At 38.3% G+C, this 17,350-nt stretch overlaps 2 protein-coding genes across 6 annotated transcripts in view; one reads left to right on the top strand and one right to left on the bottom strand.

Moving 5' to 3' along the window:
* The window catches only part of LOC124711303 (nascent polypeptide-associated complex subunit alpha, muscle-specific form), a 421,389-nt gene extending 420,605 nt beyond the window's left edge, over positions 1–784 (top strand). For all 5 annotated transcript variants that reach the window (XM_047241316.1, XM_047241315.1, XM_047241314.1 and 2 more), the window contains one exon: positions 94–784. In XM_047241316.1, coding sequence (XP_047097272.1) covers positions 94–186 — 93 coding nt within the window. In that variant the 3' untranslated portion in view covers positions 187–784. The remainder of the gene's footprint in view (positions 1–93) is intronic.
* The window catches only part of LOC124711302 (isovaleryl-CoA dehydrogenase, mitochondrial), a 62,374-nt gene continuing 45,617 nt past the window's right edge, over positions 594–17,350 (bottom strand). Inside the window, exons 7-8 of the mRNA XM_047241311.1 lie at positions 16,372–16,540; positions 594–1,267 (exon numbers count right to left, since the gene is read on the bottom strand). Coding sequence (XP_047097267.1) covers positions 1,134–1,267; positions 16,372–16,540 — 303 coding nt within the window. The 3' untranslated portion in view covers positions 594–1,133. The remainder of the gene's footprint in view (positions 1,268–16,371; positions 16,541–17,350) is intronic.

Here is a 17,350-nt window from a genome sequence, read left to right as displayed (position 1 = left end):
TGCTTCGCATGTACATTATTTATAATGCTCTTCAACATCTCACAAATGATAATACTATTAATGAATTAATTAGTTGATTTATCACTTTTGCAGGTCAACTCTCTTGGCAATTATGAAGAAACAATACAACAAAGTGGAAGCTTCAAGAGATTGATGTACCAGGTCTTGGGACAGTCAGACTTTTAACTGCAATATTGTAAGATACAAATTAAGTGAAATCCACTCTGTGCACATCAGTTTAACTCAAAACATAAATGACACTGTGCGACAACCACAGAGATTTCACATCAATGAAAATATCCTTCTTTTTATATAAAGCCATTGTGTTCAAATATTTGATATGGCTAGATTTAGACTTGCCTACATAACCAATCTGTGTTGTGGTCCTCAGCACTAAACTATCCCGCCTGCACATATGTCAATGAGTGTACATTCTAGTCAGTAAATGAGGGGGAAAATGCTATGCACATATGCTAGTATTTCTCAATATGTGAGTAATCATATCTGGCATATACCTGTTGGGAGAGAGGTCAGTCTGGCTTGGATATGAGGAATGGAAACAGTAAAGAAGTGGAGCAATGAGACACATCTGATCTTTTTCTGGATGAATGATATATTTTTGTTTATTGAGTGAGCTGAAACTATAATCAATGTCTGTATAAAAATATGAACTGTGAAAATAGTTTTAACGCAGTGGAATGTTTTGCTTATAAATCTGTACTGGTCAGCTTTGTATATCCTGCCACAAAATAGTTTCCGTTAATAAATTTCTGTTCTGTTTTAATAATTGTTTTCTTGAGTCTCGTAACCACAGTTGGATATTCAAATATATCACTTAGCTATTTCATAACAATGGCCTGATCTTTGAAATCTTTCTCCACGATTTATCATCTGAATTATATACATTTTTCTCTTTCTATATAATTATGTAAACTTTCCAACATATATTTTTCTTAAAACAATAGCCATAAGTAAAGAGAAGCTTTTTATGGTTCCATATATCACAACTTATTGTCAAGATATAGTAAATGATAAAAATATACATGGCATATAAAATAAATTTGTACAAATTCTTAATTGAAAAACCATCACAGATAAAAAGCACAATCTGATATGGTTATACGGCTTGTCTGTTATTTGTATTCAGCATTGATAGCTCTGCCAATCACAAGTTTTCTGATTTCAGTAGTGCCCGCTCCTATCTCATACAGCTTTGCATCCCTCAGAAGACGGCCAGTTGGATAGTCATTTATATATCCATTTCCACCTGCAGCAGCATGAAAATAAATCATTACACTGGAATTTTAACAACAGCATTATACAAGCTACTTGTACACTTTCTGTAGATGTTACAATAAAATGAAGATATAAAAGACCCCTTCCTTTCATAAGATATGACAATTACCAGTTTGGAGAGACCATGATTGAAAAATATTCTTTTCTTATTTTATTACACTTGGTGAAACCATTGGTTTTGTTTTTATAGTGACTCATTTCAGCTGTGATCAACAGCCATCTTCAGATTAATAATATTCATCTTATCCAATTACAACAATACATTCAACTCTGTTATGAGGCTTATTATGGTGCAACACTGATGAAAAGATAAGATGGACAAGGTAAAAATTAAACCAGTATTCGTTGTCAGGTCTAATAAAAGACGAAACAAGGAACTGTGCCTTATTAGAGAGCAGGAAGCACGACTGTGCTACCTTTCAAATTCCTTCACATTTTGTCAATCTGTAAACTGAAGAGCGAACAGGCAGATCCCCACTCTCTCGACCCAAATATATCACATATAGTATCTACTGACTGCGGCCTAAGCTTATACTCGTGCTTCCACATTACAACTCTGAAATCAGTGGCTATGCAGCATGCAGACATTCCTAGAGAGCGAGTTTATTTTTCATTAAAAGCACGAACACTATACAGAATACAGAAACAGCAACTATTGCAAGAAATGTGCACAAACAGTGCCTACATAAATCTTCACATGTTGCATTACATATTGATGGAAAGCTTATTTCACAGTGTTCCTGTACAGTATGTGTAGTGTTTTTTTTTTTAGGAAGATCATTTCCCCCACCACAAGTAATTTAAAGACAGTATTCCCAGAACAACTGGACAGAATGTGGAAAACAAATTTGAAGAGTTACTGAGGAATATTGCCTAGACACGTATTACGGAAAGACTTTAATCCTAGTGGGAATCTAGCACTTTCTGCAGAGAATTTTCCATACTGTCCATTACTCCTCTGTTAATATCTATGGGGTAAAGAGTATCTGTGCAATCTCTTTATCGTACACTGTTCTAATAAAACCTGTGTTGAACTTAATGCTCCATCTGAATCAGGAATTTGATCATCTTATTCTTTTTACTAATTTATCAGACATTTATCACATTACATATTTTTCTTTGTCCACCTTATTTCGTAAGTGAGACACTTGGATGTGAAGCAATTACAATTATATAACTTTTCTGGATTACTATCATCCAACTATTATATACAGTTTTACCTGCTTAAGCACATTTAAAGAAATAACTTTCAAAATTAATAAGACACATATATGAGGCAAACAACAAGTTTAATAGTAAATGACAAAAAAAGTTAATAATGAAAAATCATCTAAAACACTGGAACAAGATAAAGAATATTACATTTGCCTTAAACAAAACAATAGAGTGCAGGGAAATCATTCTACATTTGATGCTTTAGATGCCACAATAACTAGAAAGAAATATGCTAAGGGTCAGACCAAGAAATTCATGACAACTAAACAAACTGCTACAAGAGTTTGTTGAACGTCTCCATAACAATCCTGCACTGACTAAGTGATCATGTGGCAAAAACTGGTGGACCTTCTTCCTCTGTTGTACTGATCCAGTTCAGTAAGGGTCATCTTCCTAAAAGCTCTTAGTAAGACACTTTTTTAGTAGATGAATTACATTTTCTTAATATTCTCCCAACGTATCTCAGCTTGCCATCAACTTCTCCTACAATTTGCTTCAAGTGGTCATTCCACTTCACGTTGCTCCACATTGTTAAGTTTAGGTATCTCAAGGTAGTTACTGTTTTCAGTGATTTGTCACCAATAGTGTAATTGAAAAGTATTGGATCTCTTCTATAGGTCCTCCTGCAGTTCACTAAATGGGACACTTCCTTGGAGTGCACTCAAAGCTGTTTTACATCTGTCAGTTTCTTGTTCTGTTAATAGTCTTTGACCTGATATTCCATATCTCATCGATGAACGTAGCGAGCTGTTTTGCAATGCCTGTCTGCAGTACCTACGCAGACTTTGCTTAAGAAAAATTTTGTCTGTCAAAAATGTCCTAATGCATGAGCATATAACTTGCTCCAGAATTCAACATTTTGATGTCAGCAATAGAGTGTACAATTATGTGTATCTGTCTGACGACCCATTTTGGAAACAGAAATGATTTGTGCTTTTTTCCCCCAATTGCCTATAGTAAACTGACGGGAGAAGAGGAAAGAGTTCTTGCACATAATCTCTGTAGAATCTCACAGGTGTCTCATCCTGTCAAGAACACTTTCCATTTTCAAGTGACTTTAGTTGATTTTCCTTTCCACAATTTCAGACAACCGTCAGTATTTCAGCCTTCTCTTAATCGTCATCTGCTTTCGTGTCTGTGTGGTCACAGAATGACTGAACAGATGATTTTTATCTGCTTATGAACCTTCCGTACAACCAGAACTACTTAGAATTTTGCCCACACTACATAGAGAAATTTTACTTCTGAATTCATTGACTGCTTCTCGCATTGTTGTTTTTACATTCCTTTTGTTTTTGTCCAGCTTCTGTTTGTCAACTAGGCTTTGACGTAACTTAAATTTGTAACGAGGCTCTCTTTCCTTTTGTAGCGACTTCCTAACATCACTCTCACAATTCTCCAAGTTCTCTCTGAAATGATCTCTCATTATATACTTTGAGGCAGATGGTCTATAAAAGCAACTTATTACTATGTTTGACCCACCTTTGATGATTAAATATGCCCAAAGTATTTCACTTTTTGAATCTGTAATAAACCGAACAGACAGTATAGAGTTCTTTATGGCAATAAATTTGTCATAATTAGTGGCAATTTGTCTATGCTTGCGACATACATTCAAATTTTAATTTAGAATTTGCTGCTATTTACTTCTAGTTTCAGCCCACTTTCTCTTCCTCCTACAGGTTGTCCCACATAAAAGCAGTACACATCATCTCTAGTCCAACTGCTTATGAAGTGGCAACACTGTCTCAAAACTGTATTTTACTGGAAAGTTGAGTGCAGCTGTGTGTTTGGGCATCAGTTATTGTGAGAAGCTCGTATTGCTAAGTTGTTACAGAAACACGACAGCCTGCTATCGAAAAACGAATTGATATTGTGGTGTGTTATATAAAGACATGCTCCATGAAAGAATGCAGAGAAATGTTTCAAGCGAGGTATACTGGTAGGAAACTCATCACGACCAGTTCTATTCAAGATATGCAAAAGAAATGGAAGGCTGTAGGACCTGTTCAGAATAAGCAGTGGAATAGATGACCAACAGTCACATCCCCTGAATCTACAGACAGAATTTGCATCAACATTATAAGTCCCTGCAAGTTGGTTTTGGTAAGCAGCTTATTGTAGCAGGTTGGTACCTCTCATACATCATGTCATTGTGTACTAAAAGGTATGAAATTAAAAGCCTATTATGTGAGTATCCTAAAGAGTTGAAATTTGAGGATCAGGAATTCATTATTGTAACTGGCTATTAATATCTAGTACTAACGTTACTTGAACTCTTGCCAACAAAAGTATGGTCCACATCACCAACATGTTCTCTGAAAAGAAAGACCTGCCAGTAGAGATCTCTGGTCACCAAGATCTCTGGACTTAACATTGTGTTATTTTTATTTATGAGCACACCAAAAGGGCAAAGTGTATGCTGACAATCCTCACACAACAGACAATCTTAAATGGAACATTAGTAGATTAATGGACAACAACATGCCTGCAGAGTTACAGTGTGTTGCTGGTGATGTCATCACACGATGTCAGCGATGCCTGGACGCCCAAACCCACCACTCCCAGCATCTCTCACAAACAGGTAATAAGACTTTTTTTTTTTTTTTAACAGTAATATTATCTATTCTTTTTTGGTTAGTTTATTGTTAGTTGAATCACGGGTGTGAGGCGTACCAGTTTTACATGGGGCATCCTGTACTATGTGGTAATTGTTGCCGTCTGGTGTTCCTTTTACCTTAAAAACCCCACTCCATACGCACACCACACAGTCTGTCATCAAAGTAGCTGCTTACTTTGTGTATTGCACACCTGACCTATTGGGTGAGTTCTTCAATTCTCCACCTCAAAGAGGTCCAGACGTTTACATTCAAAATTGTCACAGAATCATCTGAGCCTCTGGTTTAGACCTTCCAAACCAGAGAACCACAGTCAACTCTCGAATATGGTGCTCCAGTAAGGCTCCTTCCACCCTGCCTGTGAAGCTATCTATCTTCACCAATCCAGTCAACTGTTTCAAGGAACCACGCACGGCCTCAGGACAAGCTACGGTTTGCAGATACTTACACCTAGCATACACAGCAGCTACTGACAGTCTCCTCCATATCTCAGTGAGGTCTCCAGGCAAATATCTAAACTGCATACTGACCTCCCTTCCTGAGCTGTGTGCTATTTCTCTTAGCAGCTCCGTTACCCACCTAACACTAGGCTTCCAATGACCTACATGCCCACTATCCATGCTCGTCTGGACTTGGCTGGAAAACTGGTCACAGCCCTAACAGGCAAAATGTCTTTTGCTGATCCAGATGTGTTGTCATACCTGCATGTCATAATTTGTGGTTAGTCATAAGGGGGCTGTGATAAAGCCAGTTTCTACATCATTCACCTTCCTTCTAGAAACACTTGAAACCACCAATGTCCACCACTCACTGCTGGATAGATAGCAATCAATTCACCTTGTGTCAACAAGCACATACCCTATTATGTAACACTAAAATAAATCCCAAAATAAGTTACTAACCAAAGCAGTCAAGGACTAATTAAGAAAGAACAAGAAGACTGCAACAATAAACAAACTTATTCAACTGTGGAACTGCAGGTGGAGTCAATTTAAACTGCCAAAATTGCAATGCACATAAAATATGGCTGTAAAATGTGTTTGTAAAATACACAGACACTTAGAAAAAAAAATAAAACAACTACAAACTGTTACTGTTTACTTCTTGTCAGTACTTAAGATAACTGCTACACAGTCGAGCATTGGAGGGAGTGTCGTTGGTACACATTTGTCCGTGGACACAGTATGGCTGTGGCAGTAACGGCAAGGTGTTTCCATTCTGAATACATTCACATGCTGCCCATTAACAAACAGTACTTGATTGTTTAGGAGGCTGGCAATAAGCCTGCCACTTTTTTGCTCACTTTTGTTACTGGTTCAGGACGTTTTGTCACGTAAAATAACCAAGCAACAATGAAAACTAAAAACAATTATCAAGTTACTGCCACAAGCATTGCCTACAACTGGCAGCTGCGATAGCGGAAAGATACGACAATGGTGGATACAACAGAAAGTGTGACGAAATTCATTCTCTGATTGGTTGTTATGGTAGCTGCACTGTAAACAATCACTTTGTTATTCTGATCCTGATACAAACTAAATGGTAAATGTGAATAAGTACTACTGCTGCCTGCATTGCTGCTAAGAATTCCTCCCTGCTTTACAACGCACAACTCTATAACTGAACACAATGTTGTCTACTCTTAGCAAGGAACCTTGGTGCATCAAAAGTTTGGAGTATTTAACATTCTACAGCCCCATGTTACCACATGTAATCCGCAATCCTACATTTTTTGGTGACCTCTTAGTCAATAAACTTTCTGTATGTTCAGGCTCCCTATATTTTTGTTTGCTGTCTGTCTGTAAGTATCATTGTTAAAGGCTTGATTTAACATTTAAATACTTCTGTTGATCCTTTGACTCTTTCAAAACAAAACTTTGCGCAAACATTAGCATAAATCTGCAGTGCAGAGAGAACACAAAGATAAAATTTTTAGTGAAAACCATTACATTCATTTATCAACATGCCCCATGTCCCATGTGAATGAGTAACTACTTGCTATGACCTATGCTACGTAAAAATTCACAGAATCCAATTGGCATACAATAGGTAAGTTAAACTCCCCATCAGACACCTGCATCATTTCATTACGACAGCTGCATCATCTCATTAAGACAAGATTTTATAAAGAATGAATACCAAAATCATGAACCCTGTCAACACCAACCACTGCTAGCAAGAAGGGAAGGAGCAGATTATGCAAAGAAACACTAATAATACAGAAGATGCTTTGTAAATAAAAGCAAAATGCATCTGGTGTAATTCTTTTTAATTAGATTGCAGTCAGCTCTCGACAGATAACATCTAATAACCAAAATCTTTGCTTATGTCATGAAAGCACAAAGGGATCGTCCATTATTCATGCAGACAGTTTCTACTGTTGTCATGTAATGGTATACCTATAGCACAAACTAACAGGACAGCAATTTTGTTCAGTATGGTTGTCACACACTATGATTTTGTTCATCAGCAAAGCAATTAAGGGTGAAATCATAACTGTATAGGAAAAAGCTGTTTAAATGTGGGCCCCAACATTAGGGGGCCCTCTCTGAGAAGATTTCTGAGCAAATCTTTGTGACCAACATGACAACTCATACAGCATTTACAGCTAGTCAATGAGGTCACACATGACGGGCTAAACATGACACATTTCAACGTAATGCATCCTTTCACTTGTCACCACAGACTGAAAAAGGAGTAGTGAAAAGTTTGCAGAAATCATATATAGTAAAGGGAACAGCTCATTGAGTAGATGGAGTGTTAAGACGTCTTAAGGCACATACTAGAGTGCCAGCACAATGTAGTAACCATACTAAGCAAAATAAAAATAAAGAAAAGGGGTGCAGGCAGAATATTGCACAGTTTTATGAAGAACTACTAATAGCTGTATCACATCACACAAAATACAGTAGTGGTGAAGAATGTTTTCAAAAGTTATTCAAAATCTTCCTTGATAATACACACTTTATTATGCCCAAGCAACTGTGGCCTTTCATTTAAGTTTAGGCCACAAAATCTATTGCGTCCAATATTATGAAATAATTGGTGTAGGCATTGTGCACAACTGCAGCAGTAGCAACTATTTTATTATTATGATCATTCCTCCCTAGACAGATGGGCACCAACAAAATATTTTCACATTCTGAGAAGAAAGTAGACGATTGAAATTTCATGAGAAGATCCTGTTGCAATGAAAAATGCCTTTGTTTTAATGACTTCCATCCCAATTCACGTATCATATCTGTGGCACACTCTCCCCTATTTCACAATAGCACAAAATGAGTGTGCTCCTTTGAACTTTTTTTTATGTCCTCATCAATCCTATCTGATGTGGATCCCACCCAACACAGCAACACTCCAAAAGAATGCATACAAGTAAAGTGTAGGCAGTCTCTTTAGTGGAAATGTTACATTTTCTCACTGTTCTGCCAACAAATTGTAGTCTTTGGTTTGCTTTGCCCATAGCATTATCTATGTGATCATTCTAAGTTAAGTTATTCGTAATTGTAATTCCTAAGTATTTAGTTGAATTCACAATTTTTAGAATTGTGAGATTTATTGTGTAACTGAAATCTAGCACATTCTTTTTAGTACTCAAGTGGATGACTTCACACTTCTCATTATTTAGAGTCAATTGCCACTTTTCACTTCATACAGATATCTTGTCTAAATCATCTGGTGATTTCAATATAATGGAAGGAATTCATCTGGTGATTTTATAGATAGTAAATGACAGCATAATCTGCAAATAATATGAGTGCTACAGAGATGCTCTCCTTAATCATTTCTGTAGATCAGGAACAGCAGACGGCCTACAACACTTCCTTGGAGAATGCCAGATATTATTTCTGTTTTACTCTATAACTTTCCGTCAATTACTATGAACTGTGACCTCTCTGGCAGGAAGTCACAGTACCAGTCACACAATTTGATTAGAAGTTGCTTGTGACATAAGCTGTCAAGTGCCTTCTGGAAATCTAAAAAGATGGAATCAATATGACATCCCCCGTCAATAGCACTCACTACTTCATGAGAATAAAGAGCCAGTTGTGTTCCACAAGAACAAAATTTTCTACATACATGTTTGCTGTTTGTCAATAAACCATTTTCTTTAAGATAACTCATAATGTTAGAACACAGTACATGTTATAAAATCCTACTGTGAATCAATGTTAGCAATATGGCCCTGTAATTTGTCAGATTATTCCTATTTCCTTTCCTGGGTATTGGTGTGATTTGTGACACTTTCCATTCTTTAGGTACGTATCTTTCAGTGAGGGATTGGCTGTATATTTTTGTTAAACATGGAGCTATTTTATAAACATACTCAGAGGAACCTGATCAGTATACACTGAGGACCAGAGGGCTTTCCTTTATTAAGTGATTTAAGCTGCTTTGTTACATAAAGGATACCTACTTCTAAGTTACTCATGTTGGCTATTGTTATCGGTTCAAATCCTGGAATATTTGCTTTGTCTTCTGTGGTGAAGGAATTTCAGAAAAACTCTGCTTTAGTGGCACTGTCATCAGTAAGATCACCATTGTTATCATGCAGTGGAGATGACTGTCTTCCCACTGGTGTACTTTACATACGACCAGAATCTCTTTGGATTTTCTGCCACATTTCAAGACAGAGTTTCATTGTGGGAAATATTAAAAACATCTTGCATTGAAGTTATACATTTCAAGCTTGTGTAAAACTTCGCCAATCTTTACAGTTTTGCGTTCTTTTAAATTTGATATGATTTTTTTTGTTGCTTCTGCAACAGTGCTCTGACAACATGGGATCAATACCATTTCTTATTAATTTATTTTATATATACACTATGTGATCAAAAGTATCCAGACACCTAGCTGAAAATGACTTACAAGTTCATGGTGCCCTCGATCGGTAATGCTGGAATTCAATATGGAGTTGACCCACCCTTAGCCTTGATGACAGCTTCCACTCTTACAGTCATACATTCAGTCAGGTGCTGGAAGGTTTGTTGGGGAACGGCAGCCCATTTTTCATGGAGTGCTGCACTGAGAAGAGGTACCTGTGTCTGTCGGTGAGGCCTGGCATGAAGCCAGCATTCCAAAACATCCCAAAGGTGTTCTATAGGATTCAGGTCAGGACTACGTGAAGGGAAGTCCATTACAGGGATGTTATTGTCATGTAACCACTCCGTCACAGGCCGTGTATTATGAACAGGTGCTTGATCATACTGAAAGATGCAACTGCCATCCCCGAATTGCTCTTCAACAGTGGGAAGCAAGAAGGTGCTTAAAACATCAATGTATGCCTGTGCTGTGATAGTGCCACACTAAACAACACGGGGTACAAGCCCCCTCCATGAAAAACATGACCACAGCATAACAAAACCGCCTCCGAATTTTATTGTCGGCACTACTCATGCTGGCAAATGGCATCCACTGGACAAAGGTCTCTGTCAGTCAACAGACAGGGTCGGCCTGTATGCTTTTGTGCTGTGTGTGTCCCTTCACATTTGCACTTCACTTTCACATGGTAAACAGTGGACCTAGGGATATTTAGGAGTGTGGAAATCTTGCATACAGACATATGACACAAGTGACACCCTATCACTTGACCACGTTCGAAGTCCGTAAGTTCTGTGGAGCGCCCCATTTTGCTCTCTCACAATATCTAATGACTACTGAGGTTGCTGATATGGAGTACCTGGCAGTGGGTGGCAGCACAATGCAGCTAATATGAAAAACGTATGGTTTTGGGGGTGTCTGGATACTTTTGATCACATAGTGTATCTCTCAACAGCTATTGATACTATTTCTTTGAATTTAAACCACATCTGATCTAAGCTTACATATTAAGGTTGGAAGGTGTGGAGACAGTCTCTCAGAAAGGCCTCAAGAGTATCTTTATCTGCTTTTTTAATAGATGTATTGTGTGTTTATTTTTGGGGGTTTGAATGTTATGGCATTAAATCTAGATACAACAGCTTTGTGGTCACTAATCCCTGTATCCATCATGATGCTCAATATCCACACAGGATTATTTGTCGCTAAGAAATCAAGTATGTTTTGACAAACATTTACCCTTTCAGTGGCTTCCTGAACTAATTGTCCAAAATTTTCTTAGAACACATTCAGAACATTTTCAGACAAAAATTTATTCCTACCTCTGACTTTAAACAGGTATTTTCACCAGCATATTGAGGGCAGATTGATGTCACCACCAACTGTATGAGTGGGGTACCTAATTCACATTAGACCCAAGTTCTCTTTGAACTGCTCAGCAACTGTATCATCTGAGTTTTGGCAGGGGAAAGGGGGGGGGGGGGGGGTCGATACAAGAAACCAATTATTAATTTATACCGGTTGTCAAGTATAACTTTTACCCATACTAGCTCACAAGAAGTATCAACTTCGATTTCACTACAAGGTAAACTGCTCCTGACAGCAATAAACACTCCACCACAAACTGTATTTAATCAATCATTTCTGAACACAGTTAACTCCTTTGTAAAAATTTTGGCTGAACTTATTTCCGGCTTAGCTAGCTTCCCATACCTATAACTATTTGAGTTTCAGTGCTTTCTATTAGTGTTGCAGCTCTGGTTCTTTTCCAACAAGGCTATGACAATTTACCACTACAATACAAACTGTATGATGTAGAACAATAACCGATACAAGTTAACAGACGGTGATTTTGTTTAACACATGACTGCTTTTCAACTTGTGCCCACCTTCTGATGGTTTACATTCAGGTACATGTTTCCATACTCAGTATTAAGAAACAACTGTTTAAATAAAAAACAAATAACGTGATGAAGACTAAACAGACACAAATGAAACATTCGGAAGTGGCTAAGTGACAGGTGTTGTAAAATTATCATAACAACTCAGCATATAGCAGAGATGTGCGTCGCATATGCACACAACAAAAGACTCTCACAATTAAAGCTTTCAGCCATTAAGGCCTTCATCAACAATACACACACACACACACACACACACACACACACACACGACTGCGGTCCTAGGCAACTGAAACCACACTGGAAGTAGCAGCACGAGTGGATGATGGGAGTGGGGACTGGGTGGGGGTAAGGAGGAGGCTGGAGCGGGGAGGGGGAGGGATAGTATGGTGGGGGTGGCAGACAGTGAATTGCTGCAGGTTAGACGGAGGGCAGGGGGGAGGTGGAGAAGGATGGAGGGGGGGGGGGGTAGTGGAAAAGGGGAGAAATAAAGAGACTGGGTGTGGTGGTGGAAAAAACAGCTGTGTAGTGCTGGAAGGGGAACAAAGAAGGGGCTCAATGGGTGAGGACAGTGCCTAACGAAGTTTGGTTAGTCACTGTCCACACTCATTCAGCCCTTTCCCTGCTGCTCCCAGTGTGGTTTCAGTTGCCTGAGACTGCAATTGTGTGTGACTTGCATTTGTGTGTGTGTGTGTGTGTGTGTGTGTGTGTGTGTGTGTGTGTGTGTGGTGTTGTTGTTGTTGACAAATGCCTTAATGGCCAAAAGATTTAATTGTGGGAGTCTTTTGTTGTTGTGCCTATCTGTGACTCAGCATCTACGCTATATAGTGAGTAGCAACTTTCCTTCTCATAATATTTTACATTTTATTCTGGATTTTCCATTGTTTGATTAAAATAACATCATACTTGCATAAAGCTGGTGTATCCATATTGTTTTCACAGTACATTAACAACTTTTTTACAAAAATATTTAATTTTTTGCATTTTAATTGTATATTAGCCACCATGTTAATTATTGGTGCTTCCATATTATGTGTTTGATAAAGTAGTGGCACTTCAGATGCACACACACATTCACAATGTGTTTACTTTTGACAAACGGAGGTTATGGTCAAAGAGTTTAAGTCAAAGAAGTACAGATATGTTACACATACAGCTACATAACATGTTACAAATTATGAAAATGAAGTGAGAGTGTGAGTGTGAGTGTGAGAGTGTGTGTGTTCAAAAAGCTGCTAGTTGCGGGGGGCCATGAATTACAGTTTTTTTATTTTTAAAATACAGGGTGTACATAAAGTTCGGAAACAGTTTCACTTATTTATTGCACAAGAACTAAACATTGAACAGATGTCATACATATTGCATTTTGAAAAGAAACTCAAAGTTTTTTTTACAAACACTTGATAAGCGAACCATGAGTGACCCCGCAGACGTCAATACCATACCCGTCCCAGCAAGGCATCGTTGACTGTGGCAGTCGCTTCCGTATTATCTCCCGGAACTCTGTTACATCACGTGGTAGAGGCGGTACATAAACCAGATCTTTAATGCGTACCCACAGAAAAAGTCTCACAGAGTGAGATCTGGTGATCAGGGACGCAATTTCATGAAACAGTTGTCCCCTTCTGTAGCATGGCCAATCCATCGATGCGGCAGCTCCTTGTTCAGTGCACCAGCTCCAATTTGAATGGTTTCATAGACAGCTTCCATCACAGGACTTTCCACACTGTCATTGGAGCCATTTTGAGTTCACGGGATGCACGATGCACCGATTTCATTGGACTCGTGAGTGTCTCTTGTATGCGCTCCACATTCACTTCATTCACACTGGCACGTCTGCTTCTCTTCACCAGGCACAAGCAACCTGTCGTAGCGAATTTGTTGTGCCAATGATAAATGGCCTTCCTTGTTGGTGGCTTCTTACTGTACTTGGTTCTAAACATCCATTGAACAGCTGTAGCACACTTGTTTTTGTCAAACTCCAACACACCTGAAGATCGCTCTGCACCTGAACGTGCCACGTTTGCGACTAGTGCTGACTATTGGCAAATTACCAAACTATGCTGTGGCGGTATACATGACGGGGAAAAAACTTTCCGGATTTTTCATCAAAATGATATATGTATGATATCTGTATAATGTTTGATTCTTGTGCAATAAATAACTGAAAGTGTTCCCAGACTTTATGTACACCCTGTATTTCATTAGAGATGTGTAGAAATGATTTGTTTGCAAGATCTACTTGTTCATCGAGAATTAGATGTGGGGATTTGTAGCTATGGATATAAATTTCAAGCTCTTCAAGAACACTCATTTTCTTTTCTTTGCAAACAGTGTGTAGCATCTGTAGGTTGACTTTAATGGATGTGGCCGAGCGGTCATATTCTTTTAGATGTGTTACAAAAGTAGATTTATCAAAATTATTGAGCCAGGAGGCATCCATGTGTTCCTGATTTCTTGTAGCGAAACTTCTTCCTATCTGGCTTATGTAGAATTGTGGGCAATTGTCCACAAATGTTTGCAATGCCTGATTTGCTGTGACACTGACTGTCTGTTCTGTTGCAATGAATGATGTGTTAATGTAGCTTAGTGTTACTACTGATGGATATTTGAATACCACTGTTACATTAAAGGATAGCTATTCGGTTTGAAATTTTTCATTTACATGGGATGCGAGTAAGTGTGTGTGTGTGTGTGTGTGTGTGTGTGTGTGTGTGTGTGTGGTAGTGAATCTGATTTAGGAGCGGGTACACACTTTCCTTTTATTGTGTAGTTTATAAGTTATACCTGGATTGTATCCATCTCTGTCTGCAGTTTGTTTCATAATGTTACTTTCTTTTTGCTCATCAAGAGAACAGAGTGGGACTTTGGGTACATGATTAAGTGTAGATCTGAAGAATACCATTTTATATTGTATTGGGTGATAGGATAAATTGTTTATGGCAGTTTTTTGAAAAAACACACACACACACACACACACACACACACACACACACACACACACAGAGAGAGAGAGAGAGAGAGAGAGAGAGAGAGAGAGAGAGAGAGAGAGAGAGAGAGTCTACTTCACCTCATGACAGTGTGGTTCAACAACTGTTATAACAATTTCATTTTCATAATTTGTAATATGTTATGTAGCTTCATGTGTAACATTCTGTACTTCTTCGACTTAAGCTCTTTGACCATAACCTCTGGTTTTTTTTTTTTTTTAAGTGGAAGCACATTGTGAATGCATATGTGTCTGAAGTTGCCAACATCTAAAGTACCACTACTTTACCAAAGACATAATATGGATGCACAAACAATTAACATGGTGACTAATGTACAGTTAATATAGAAAGAAAGTAAATATTTTTATACGAAAACAATATGGATATACCAGCTTAATGTATGATAATATTTTCCAACACATCACACAGTCACTTCCAAATGTTTCATTTGTGTCTGTTTAGTCATCATCACATTATTTGTTAAACAGTGATCTTCGGCACTGAGTATGGAAACACAAGTCCAAAACCAGTTGTGTGTTAAATAAAATCATCTTCTGTTGTGATTGGTAGCAATTCTTATTAAACACCCTATAAAGGAGCAGTCATAGAAATCAATAGTCTCCATTGTCAATAAAATACATTTAATAGTGATTATTCATGGGTCTACTTTGCTGTGTTTGTCTGCACCCCTTTTAGACTGCCATGCTTTCTGTAGTTTCCAAAGACCCTCTAACTTGAAAAACCTTCCAGTCTCCTCCACACACCCATGTAACCACATCCTGTGTGTAATGGACTCCCCCACCTATTAAGCAGAACCCAGAAACTCACCACCCTATGGTGCAAGTCGAGCATCTGCAGCTTAAATGGCCACAGAACTGCCTGTGCCTCTAATTCAGACCCTCCACTTGGCTCTGTACCAAAGGACCACAGTTGGTTCTGTCAATGGTGCTACAGATGGCAAGCTCTGCCTTTACTTGGCAAACAAGACTGGCAGTCTTTACTGCTTCTGCTAGCTGCCCAAAACCAGAGATGACCTCTCCTGATCCAGTGACAAATGTCATTAGTTCTGACAATAGCCACCATCTGCAGTTGGTTGCTCCCTGTGCTCTTCATGGCATCTGGAAGTGCCCTTTCAATGTTTGAAACGACTTCTTTTGGGCTGCACAAGGAGCACACACTGGATTCTTTCCGGTCGTGGGCAGCCACATCCCAAAGAGACCTCGTTATGTGCCCAACACTGGAGCTCCCAACTACCAGTAAACCCACCCTCTGAGAATGTGCAGTCCTTGCGAGCTGAGAGGCTTCCTCTAGAACTTCACCTGGATCAAGGACTTCTTCAGCCACAGATAGCACATGAAACGTGTTTATCAGATGAACTAGGGTGGCCCTCCCACTGTAGAGAAAGAGTATCAAAAATATGTAACTACAGACTTTGCTCCCTTTCTTTTTTGTGATTAAATGTAGGAAATTAATTAATAATCCCAGTAAATGTCTGCATAGGTACAGAATTGGACCACACTGTCTAACACTTACCAAGACACTGAATTGCATCAAGTGCAACACGTGTAGCAGCTTCACTGCAGTAGAGAATTACACCAGCACAATCTTTTCTGTTGACACTGCCACTATCGCAAGCGCGAGCCACATTGTACACGTAACTGCGACAGGCGCTGAGGGAAGTATACATGTCTGCAATCTTGGCCTGTATGATCAAGAAAACAAACACTTGAGACACTTTCTCCACAATGTAACCTTAAAAAAATGTTTTTTGAAAATGTAATCTTTCTAAAATTTACCATAATTACAATGTCATAACAATCACATTAAACCAAATTAGTTTTAAACATGCAACAGAAAATTGTCATGTGCAGGAGATTATGTTTCATAAACTATTCACTACAACAATATATTCATCTTTCAATGGTACAATTCACAAAAGTCTCCAAACAAGTTTTTAATATCTATAGCGCAAAGACATACATAACATATGGTTAAGTTATGAATGCTAAAAATTAATCAGAAACAGAAGCCTCCTCATCATAAATACTGGAGCAAAATGGGTGGAGTCAACATGAGCATGATATTTAACACTCTGGAGATCGGCCACTTAGAAGAGTACAGGGCCTAGGAAACTGGCCATTTATGCTGCTATTTAAAGTGTTACCATCACAAATGTAATTAACGTATCTTCAAAAGCAATACTTGCTACAAAAGGACCAAGCTCCAAGATTTATTTCTCACATTTACTTTAGTTCTTTGATAGGTTACAAATTTTAAAATAATGATGACAAAAAGTATAATTATCCTCGCAAGAAAGAGGTGGAAGATGAGTTATTGAGCAACTTCTTCCTCTTGAGCTTGCAAAATTTCTTGCTCATGCAACAAACATGACATATTTGTAGCAGAATTACAGCAAACTGTGAAAACTAATAAGTATATGCACAAAATTACCCCAATGTGATAATACTGGCTCAGCCATTCACGACAGCAGCTGTTAAGTTCACTAATCTTT

The sequence above is a fragment of the Schistocerca piceifrons genome, chromosome 8 (assembly GCF_021461385.2).
Source record: "Schistocerca piceifrons isolate TAMUIC-IGC-003096 chromosome 8, iqSchPice1.1, whole genome shotgun sequence".
In the NCBI taxonomy this organism is placed as follows: Eukaryota; Metazoa; Arthropoda; class Insecta; order Orthoptera; family Acrididae; genus Schistocerca; species Schistocerca piceifrons.
This window is presented reverse-complemented; position numbering and strand designations above follow the sequence as displayed.